This window comes from Citrus sinensis, chromosome 8 (assembly GCF_022201045.2).
Source record: "Citrus sinensis cultivar Valencia sweet orange chromosome 8, DVS_A1.0, whole genome shotgun sequence".
Taxonomy (NCBI): Eukaryota; Viridiplantae; Streptophyta; class Magnoliopsida; order Sapindales; family Rutaceae; genus Citrus; species Citrus sinensis.
The window spans coordinates 28,007,721-28,018,185 of NC_068563.1; the positions used below are offsets into that span (position 1 = coordinate 28,007,721).

The 10,465-nt window shown below is 34.1% G+C and overlaps 2 protein-coding genes across 4 annotated transcripts; one reads left to right on the forward strand and one right to left on the reverse strand.

Moving 5' to 3' along the window:
* The first annotated feature begins 200 nt into the window (after positions 1-200).
* Positions 201-4,348, forward strand: LOC102627790 (arogenate dehydratase 2). 2 transcript variants are annotated; one of them, XM_006488125.4, is made up of 12 exons: positions 201-544; positions 638-723; positions 829-921; positions 1,237-1,437; positions 1,519-1,599; positions 1,905-2,000; positions 2,090-2,167; positions 2,285-2,374; positions 2,503-2,567; positions 2,729-2,810; positions 2,903-2,985; positions 4,041-4,348. In XM_006488125.4, the coding sequence occupies exons 1-11, from the start codon at positions 268-270 to the stop codon at positions 2,963-2,965; spliced, it is 1,212 nt and encodes a 403-aa protein (XP_006488188.2). In that variant the 5' UTR covers positions 201-267; the 3' UTR covers positions 2,966-2,985; positions 4,041-4,348. The 2 variants fall into 2 exon arrangements, with proteins under 2 accessions (XP_006488188.2, XP_006488189.2); XM_006488126.4 differs by having other exon boundaries at positions 203-544; positions 656-723.
* A 701-nt stretch (positions 4,349-5,049) lies between these two features.
* Positions 5,050-7,388, reverse strand: LOC102628280 (NEDD8-specific protease 1). Of its 2 annotated transcripts, none has more exons than XM_025101975.2 (2): positions 7,062-7,388; positions 5,050-6,131 (listed from the first exon to the last, which is right to left on the reverse strand). In XM_025101975.2, exon 2 carries the CDS (start codon positions 6,111-6,113, stop codon positions 5,427-5,429), a length of 687 nt encoding a protein of 228 aa, XP_024957743.1. In that variant the 5' UTR covers positions 6,114-6,131; positions 7,062-7,388; the 3' UTR covers positions 5,050-5,426. The 2 variants fall into 2 exon arrangements, with proteins under 2 accessions (XP_024957743.1, XP_006488190.1); XM_006488127.4 differs by having other exon boundaries at positions 5,050-6,138; positions 7,062-7,384.
* Between the last annotated feature and the right edge of the window lie 3,077 nt (positions 7,389-10,465).

The following is a 10,465-nucleotide window of genomic DNA, read 5'->3' on the forward strand; positions in this document are numbered from 1 at the left end:
AAGCCACCAAGCGCACAGAAACGGTAAAAGAAACGAATTATAGGAAAAGATAAAATTCAACAACCTCGTATTATTTATTATTCATCGCAGACACTACAGTCCCAAAAAATCTATTCTGAAAAAATAAAATAAAAATGGACCCACTCACACTGTACCCTACATTCCTTTGTTTTCAAACAGCGCCCGGCCTTATTATATATACACACATATATATTTTCGTCTGGCAAGTCACCCGTGGCTGAGTCTCGCTGTCTCACGCGTTGATTAATGGCGGCCTCCGTTGCGCGATCACAGCTGACCCCACTTTCGCGACAGATCACTGCTAAACCCTCTCAGTCGGATCAAACACCAAAATGCATCGTCAGATTCCGTCCGCTTAACATCCCACGGCGGTTTAACGTTGCCGTTAAGGCCTCTATTAACCGAAACGATGAGAAAATCGGCGGTAACAATAACAAAACCGCTCCGGCGCTTCACCCGCAGAGCATTCTCGATGATGATGAAGAGGACGCCGCTTCGAATGATTCGTTGAATTCGCTTCCCCGTATGAGAAATATCCATCTTGTCCTTCTCCTTTATTCGCTTTTATTTGATTTTATTCTCTCTCGCTCTCTTTCTTTTTTTAATTATTGTATAGGTTTGGTTTGTGTTTCAGGGCCTTTGTCTTCGGCTCAGTTTTCAAATTTTGTATCCAACGGGTCCCGCCTTCGAGTTGCGTACCAGGTATTTGTTTCATTTCCGCAAAACCGCAGCCACTTATGTATAATTTTGAAAATTTTATGATTTGATGAGATTTTGTAAATATTTGATTGATAATTATAATTGAAGGGAGTTCGTGGAGCTTACAGCGAGTCAGCAGCAGAGAAAGCATACCCAAATTGCGAAGCGGTTCCTTGCGAGCAATTTGACACTGCTTTTGAAGTAATTGTTTGGTTTCTGTGTTGCCATTTATTTACTTATTAAATTAGGCTGAATTAGTTTAAATTTTGGTGAAATTAGGAAAGCATTTGAAATGCCTTTTTTTTTTTTTTTTTTTTAATAACAAGCATATATGATATGAATAAAATAGATGTTTTAAGAGTGGCTGAAATGTTTGTAACAGTCAAGAGCACTGGTTATAAGTTCTTTCATATAATTAAAAGAATCTATGTTTGAATGAATGAAAATAAATATGGTTTCAGATAGTGTAAACTTTTCTGTCTTTTTTATTTTTTAAATCTCTGGTCTAAATTGCAGGCTGTCGAGAGGTGGCTTGTAGACAGAGCAGTTTTACCCATTGAGAATTCTTTGGGTGGCAGCATCCACAGAAATTATGATCTCTTACTCCGGCACAGGTTGCACATAGTAGGGGAAGTTAAATTTGCTGTCCGACACTGCCTACTAGCCAATCCTGGTGTTAAAGTTGAGGACTTGAAAAGGGTTCTAAGCCATCCTCAGGTTTGTTGTACTGTACTCTTTGACTGATGTTTTATTTTTTTGTTTTGGGGTTATGTCTTTAATTATTTCGCAACTTTTCAGGCTCTTGCTCAATGTGAGAACACACTAACGAAATTAGGGTTAGTCAGGGAAGCGGTGGACGATACTGCAGGTGCAGCAAAGGTAGGCCTAGATTTGACAGTTCAGTTACTAGTCTTCTACCTTTTTTTAATTGTGGAGCTGAAAATAATGAGATACAATGATTATAGATGGTGTATTCTACCTTTCCTGCCTTCCAAAAAAGTATCTTATGTGGACATATTTGTCTGTTTAGGGGATGGGTGGAACCACTTTTGTTAGTCACAGCCTGGTTGTCCTCTTGGTCAACCTAGTCAGAGTCAATTATATTCTATAATCATTTGAAGACATAGATATTTCAAATTTAATTGCTTGTTTATAGTTGTAGCTGAAATTGTTGTTACATTTAGTATGTATCATTCGAGCAACTAAAAGATGCGGGAGCTGTTGCTAGCTCTTCTGCTGCAGCGATCTATGGTTTAAATATACTTGCTGAGGATATTCAGGTATGTGTTCAGAATTTTAAATTCTATTGATTATCTTAGCTTGCTGGTGGGATAATGCATTGGGTAACTCAAATGAGCTCATTTTATAGGATGATTGTGATAATGTTACTCGATTTCTAATGCTAGCTAGGGAGCCCATTATTCCAGGCACGGATAGACCATTCAAGGTTAGACCGGATAATACAAGTGCTTACATTTCTACTCAATATGCTATCATTTCAAATCAATATGCTTACATATTACCAACGGAGCTTGTGTAATTAATGTGGTTTTTGATTTCATAGACAAGTATAGTTTTCTCATTAGAGGAGGGTCCTGGAGTGCTTTTCAAGGCACTTGCTGTATTTGCTTTAAGGCAAATCAACCTTACAAAGGTTTGTTTTTTTTCATCTTGGATTACACGTCTCTTTGTTATTTATTATTTCTTTGTCTTCTTTGAAATTGCATTTGAATATCTGTAGCTTGGATATGCTGATAGCATTTCTATGTTTTCCTCAACCAGATTGAAAGCCGTCCTTTGAGGAATCAGCCATTGCGATCATCTGATGACAACAGCGGGTTTGGAAAGTAATTTTACCAATATTTTAGCTGCATTTTATTTCCATGGCACCTATATATTTTGTTCCTTCAATTGTCATATTTTCAATTTTGACATCAGTGCTGTATGAACAGTTTGCCTCCCCCCTCCCCCCACCCCAGCTTAATGATGTTGTCTTATTCTTTTGCAGATACTTTGATTATCTTTTCTATGTGGATTTTGAAGCATCAATGGCTGATCAGAAGGCACAAAATGCTCTGAGGCATTTGAAGGTTTCTTTTGTTTTTCTTTCGTTCGAAAACTTTTTATCCCTCTTAAGACAATGAATTTTAATTATGGATAAAGGAATTGATACACTTGGCAGGAGTTTGCTACTTTCCTACGAGTTTTGGGGAGCTATCCTATCGACACTACCATAGTACCATGATATGAAAGCTTGTAATTATGGTAAGAATCCAATTTTTGAGAATGTTAGCAAGTGCTTAATATTACAGGTTTCATTTCTGTGAACAGTAATGCTATGCTTACTGTCATACTTTGTTTGTATCCCAATTGATATGTCACCAATCATTTCTTGCCAAGCATTGGCATAATTGATTTTATTGCTAATTATTTTTACAAACCCAATCAATTGTTGAGACATAAGATGTCACATTAATTGGGCTACTCAGTATCCTTACCGAGAAAGCATAGCATTACTCCTTTTTTCTGAATGGGTTTGATGACAGTAGCAATAAAAATTATTCATCAAACATTGGCAAACAGTCTCCACAACATCCTGAGGTGGCAAATTTGGATTTGTTCAGACCCATGTGGCAAACTCCTGTCTACATCGCAGTTCAATCTGGTAGCAGGTTCTAATTGGCTTTGTAAATAAGGAGGTTTTGCAGTGTATGTTATGTATTGGTTAAGTACTTTTATCAGGTAGTTTAGAGTGGGAATGCCACGTCAAATTTAATCAAAATCCAGGAATCAAAATAAAGTTCTGAAAATTATTAGGATGAAGAATTTTTTATTTTGGAGCACCGATTAAAATATCTTTAAAATTTGATGAGAGATGCTTAACTGGGATCCTTACAGTTAAAAAAATTAATCATTACAATGAACATGATGGAAAGAGATTGAAGTTGGTCTTCTGAATATTTTAGAGCTGCTTTTATAAAGCTGGATGCATTCTGTATCGTGTTTCATGAAAGTGGTTGCAGAGACTTTGTTCTTATCCATCATGGGTATATTTACTCATTACTATTACTTTTCGGAGTTCAGAACTTGTTTTTGAGTCTAGGTATCTATGTAGATATACATTAAATGTACAAAAGGTTGCATCCCCACGTATGTTTTGGCAGCATTAGAAAAGGAAAGGGTTATGCTAGACTTTCTTCCTGGATCAAAAGTTACCTGATTGTTTCCATCAAATTGGATTACTGATATTTTTGTTCCATGAATTCAACTTGTGGTTTAATTTCTAATACTTTCTCTGTCTTCTTGTAATGCTGATGCAGGGCCCTAAGAAGAGTCAATAATGTGATATAAAACTTTAAACCATTGCCATGCACAGTTCTTCATATTTTCGTTATGGTATGAGTTTCTAAAAGGTATTGAGGTGATGCAATCACTCATCTGGTGCTTGGATGCTCCTGCTAGTACAGATTCTCGCTTATTGCCAGATTTGATGCAATTTTGTAGCCTTGTTTTACTTATAGGAATTTGAGTTGGACAAGGGTTTCTTTTCTACTCTCTTATTTGTTATATTCTTATTTTGTGTATTCTTTGTTCTCATCGTGTATGAAGGAAATCTTTCACGAGTGCAGTTTATTTGTTTCTTGATATCTAAAACTCCATAGACTTATGGATTGGGTACTATTCCTGAATCGCACAAAAGAAAAGAGACAAACCTGGTGGATATTATGCAATTAGCACCTTAGTAAACTGGTGGAAATCTTTCACGAGTGTAGTTCTGATTTTTTGCGCACCTTTGTAACCATCATTAAATGGACGAGGATGGCAACTCTTGCTAATGGAATGAAGTGTATTCTATGAGGTTTTGTGTTTTACAGTCACAGGAAGTCCGGAATTGATCAGAAATACATAATCCTCAGTTTTGGATTTCCAAAATCTGAAAAATTTATCCTTTAATTCTTCAAGGCAGTAAGAAACCTTCAAAATTTGGTAACTATATGAACTTTCCGAAATGTATTTCGCTATGAAATGTGTGGTCAATCCTAATTCCTGGCTGGAAATGCACGATCTTGTGAAAGATCAAGCCGGTACTCATTGTTACACCAATTGATGAGAAGTTTTCTAGGTGTCTGAACTGCTTGGATGTGTAGTGTTAAAATCAAAACGCACATGAACTGTTATGAGCAAGTTTCTGTCAGCAATATTCTCTGCTAAGAAACTAGCAACGTCCTAAGCAAGGTATCAAATAATACAGATAACATACCAATACTCTTGCAACTGAGAACAACTGTAAAAGAAAACTCCGAATATGCAAACCTGAAACATGAAAAGTAAAGAGAACTCTAGAAAATATTAAAATAGAAGTTCCATACACATCCAAGAGCAAGAAGCTTCACTCTCTCACAACATTCTGATAGAGCAAAGGTCAAAAACACAGAAAGCACTCTGGTGTCTTTAGAACAATTTGCACAACAATGTGACTACTGAAAGCCTGAAAGCAAGTAAGGAATGAAACTATTTTCTTGTAAACTTACTATCTCTATTTCATGCAAGATTGTTCAGGTTGTTGATAAAACAAAAGGTAGTCATCGGTGAATGTTGAGATGCACAATCTAAGAATGTTAATTGGCCAGGTGTCTGTAAAAAAGAGACATCAATTTCAGGTCTCGTATGAGTTCAAATAAAAGGCGACAGATAGGTCATACATCCTATTTCTTTTCCATGAGGCCTTTAATCAACTGTAGAATCTCCTTTCTCATCTGAGAGACAACAGCAGAAGTAACCTGCTCCTTCACAAAAGAAAACCACATACCCTCGGCATCTTTGTGTTCACTACTCTCATACCAGCAACATATAGCTCTTGCAATGGCAATAACATATACTCCACAATCATAACCATTGGTTTGTTGTGGTGAATCAACACAATCCAAATACTTGCCGTTAGATGCTGAAGTTGAATCACCCATAAATCCCACCACAGCTGAAAAAAGTTTTCTTGCTTTTATTTTATTCATCCTGTGATTGCTATCATGATGCACAAACACATTACCATTTCTCTCATACACAATTAAGCTCCAGTGACTTCCCCCTTCAGCAAGACTCATGTCATCATTGTCATTAACAGGAAAGATCACCAGTTTCTTCTCCGGCAATTTAAGCGGTTCTATGAACTCCTTCAGATATGTAGCATCTGGGCAATTTAATATCCAGAAAGCAATTGAAGGCGGAACCAGTAGGATGTCTTGTGAAACAAGGCATGATGAAAGATAGCTAAAATAAAACTCGATGATTCTGTCATTCAGAAAATATGGGCCACTCAGGATGTCCAAATCTGATCTCCTAAGAACAACATCGTTGTAGCTTAGGATCTTGTCATCAGCTGCAGATTTTCCCATTATGCAGATATCAATGAACTGATTCCTAATCAAATAAACATCAGATTAAATCATCACCCATTTAAACATTAAAATTTCTTGTGATTCTGGACTAAGTACAGAAAAAAAAAATTTTAGATAGAAATGACATAAGGATTTTGTATAAAAACAATAAACCTAGCAAAATATATATCCATCTATGATAGATTACAAGTATATTGTCGGCAATTTTTAATCCTATCCAAGATCTCACAAGCAAAAATTCAAAAATATCAAACAATAATAAGCAAAAAATATAGATAGGGAATAAAACCAATTAATTTACATGGAAAACTCCTATACTGAAGAAAAACCAGGGCTTCAAAGGATGATGAGAAAAAAAAATCCAGTATGTGAAAAATTGTTACTTTAGTATTTTCTGCACACGCAAAAATGCCAATAATATCCAATTCCTTAATAGATCTGCTGTTTCTATCACACTAGAAACTCGCAAACAAACTAAACTGCAATTAACAAGGAAACCAAATCTCCCCAGTGATGATTTTTTGTAGTAGGGGAGTATTCCTAACCTTGTATAAATTGTAAGTTACTTGGGATACAAATTCGTAATGAGAAAGAAGATATATTTCTTGACATATATAAATATATTAGATGAATCAGTGTACCTGTCTCACTAAACCTAGCTGTTCAGTTCACTCAAACTCATAATTAAATTAGTCCAGAAGAAATTCGCATTAGTGAAATAGAATAAAACTGTCATCAAACTTTCAGAAGGATGAAAATTATTATGATCCTTTCCGGTTCAAAGGTCCTGTCTAATGCGATTTTGAGACCATGAATTGAATTCAACAAAGCTAAAAAAGTTTAAATAATTAAGATATCCAACAAGAACGAAGCAAAAATGCACGTAATTTTAGTGAAATGGAATAACCAACTTATGAAAGATTTGAGTAAGAACGAGAGACTTACAGAAAAATGATAAAAGATGGCAAAAAGCTGAACGAAGCAGAAAGCTGTATGCAGACTGATATTTATTTATCGGCAATCCTATCTATCCTGGCTTGCTATTCTTGTGTCCACATAGAGTTTTCTAGGCGACCATGTCCATGTGATACGTATATATCATGAATGGGCAATGGGCGCAGTTAATTATGGCCTTGCTTTATTTATTATCTCTTCTTAATTGAAGATCATTTTTTTTTCTTTTTTAAAATGAATAAGACCATCATACCTTAAGTTCACAATGGTAGTGGGTGCCAATTAGCTCAGTTTATAAATTTCCTTGACCGAACATAAGGGAGGTAGGGAAAAGGAACTACCATCAAGCTATTTAGTAATGTTATTATCGGTGATAAACTCTGCCTCGCTGAAGCAACGAATCGGGTCATAATTACGCAAGTCAAATTGGCGAATACCTCCCGAATAGTTTTGGGTGAACACCTCCAAGATATGTTTTGGGCCCTTAGGCACGGCCCGTTAAGAAGAATCCGGCGTGACAATTATTTTTTAGGCATAGGCCGGTCCATGGGCATGGTCATGCCGGCCCACAGTCCCACGTGGGCTGTTTTTGGGCCAACCCGTGAGCCTTAATTTCAAAATTTTTTTTTCAAGTATGCTAGGCTTGCTAGCTGGCAACGGGGAAGGGAGGGAGGGCAGCGGATGGCATCTCCCCGTACCCATCCTGCATATATTTCAATCTCCTTTTTGTCTCTATTAGAATTACTTGAGAGGAATTTGCCCTCCCGAATAATAACAGGAGATCTCCGATCTCTGAATAATTGATTTTTTTAATTTTTGAAATGAATTTAATCATATTAACGTAAAAATATACAAATAAAATGAGAATGATCATGAATAGATTTTATTTATTCTATTCCATCAAATTTTTGGTATGTATAATATTCAAATAATATAATTTTTATACAATATTGACATGAGTATTGTCCATGAGTAATGATATCTCTTGGCCACCGACTATAGCTCAACGAACATTGCAAGCAGGATTGCTGGCTGACGTCGTGACAAGTTTGGCCATTGACAATGTGACATGCTACTACGTTATGATGATATAAAGATGAATTGGTACCTGGTACGGCATGAATAATCTGCCAAGGATAAGTGAGACTATGAGAGAGTGTCTTAAATTTTGATTTGTGGATTGTGGATTGTGGTTTGTGGGATTGTGGGCAGTGATTAAGTCTAAACTACATTAAAGTTTTAGAAAAATATTTTTATATAATTATATTAAGTCTAGTATTTATATAATTATATTATTTGTATAAATATTTTAATATTTGTTATTTACTCTAATATTTAATATTTTACAATTTTAATTTTATTATCTATTCATTAATAGTTATAGAAAAATAAATTAAAAATTAAAGTGGGGAAATAAGAAAATGGGGAGGTATAGGGATTCCTACTCATCTCTGTCATTTCCTTGACTAAGAAATTGTGGAATTTTTGCCATGTCTAATTGTAAGCTAATGACCCATATTCATTTGGCTAGACAAATTTGATTGTTAGTTAGCATAATAATAATAATATATAGAACTAAATTAAACTACAGTGCTTTTAATTAATTCTTTAATTTAAAAAATATTAATTGCTTTAAATAAAACAAAAAACATAACATAACCTCAATAAGTGTAGAAGAAACGTCATATTATTTATTAATATCATAAATTTAATTCTAATTTAATAGCATAATTTATAGTTTTAAAATATAAAACACGAATTAGTTATACAAATCCAATTTTAATTGTAATTTGACGAATTGTTATTAGAGTTAAAGCTACTAAATTTAATTATATTAAAAAAGTCACTAAATTAATTATGATTTAAATAAGGAATATTATCATTTTCCCACCAAAGGTATTCTGACACATCATGTCAGTACCACAGTTTGGTAAAACCATCAGTTTACCACCAAACGTTTAAACTGGTAGCATTTTCCCATCATTCCGTTAAAACTCAGTTAATATGTAACAGAAAATTCATAAAATGTCAATTTTACCCCTGGGGCATAAAAGACCATCTAATTAACCTTTTATGAATTTTGTAATTAAATCATCATTTGTTGTTCTTCCTTCTTAAAGGGCAAAAATTACCCTTTATGAATTTTGCAAAATTGACCTTTTAAAAGACCATGTAATTAACCTTTTATGAATTTTGTAATTAAATCATCATTTGCTGTTCTTCCTTCTTGAAGGGCAAAATCGTCTTTTACGCTCCAGGGGTAAAATTGACCTTTTATGAATTTTCGGTTACATATTAACTGAGTTTTAACGGAATGGTAGGAAAATGCTAACAGTTTAAACATTTGGTGGTAAATTAATGGTTTTACCAAATCGTGGTACTAACATGATGTGTCAGAATATCTTTGGTGGGAAAATGATAATATCCCTTTAAATAATTTCAACAACAATAACAAATATTGATATTGGATAAAATAAATATAACTTATGAATTAAAATTGACGGTGACAATGATTATATTCTTGTTAAAGTTAATACGATGACAACAACAACGAATATTAAAATTTACTAATGCTTTTAGTGTTTAAAACAGTTGTTATATGCAACTAATAGATAGTTAAGTGGATGCCAACCTAGTTGAGTTGTGCTGTTATTATAATGATGCAAATTACACATATTTTATCTTATTTGTAATTTATAGGTTTTTGTTCCATAAAAATAAATATTTATCTATCAAATATTGTTATTTTTAATTAGGCAATTTGTCTCATTTTTCCAATAAAGATTTCCTAAAATATTTTATTCTTAAGGACAATTAAACTATAATGATGTAAATTACGCCTATATTTTATATTATTTGCAACTTGTAGCTTTTCATTTCATAAAAATAAATATTTTATCTTATTTATCCTTCAAATATTGTTATTTTTATTAAAAACATATGTCAAACTTTTTTCAATAAAGATTTTCTAATATAGTTTTTGTTAGGATCAATCCCATTAGGCTAAAAGTTTAAGCCGATAGCCAAGGTGCAACTTTATTTCCTTATACCATGGAATCGCAGAGCCCTACACTAAGTGGCGGGTGGATATGAGGGGCTGCATACATTTGTAATTGTGCCAATGGGCCGGGCAGTTACGCCCTAGGAAACCTCACTGCCACCTCAATAAAATTACACAAAAAGATGTTACACCTACAACTGCGCAGAAGAATTGTTAGGGCCCCATAACCCCAACAATTTCTTCTTTAGGAGGATTCATATTTAAGGAATAAATATTTTTCTTTTGGGGACTTAACTTATTCAAAAAGGAATATAACAACTTGTATGAAGAAATGAGTACTTCCCCTACAATAAGTATTTTTCTATAAAAAATAATTATTATATATAAATAGGGA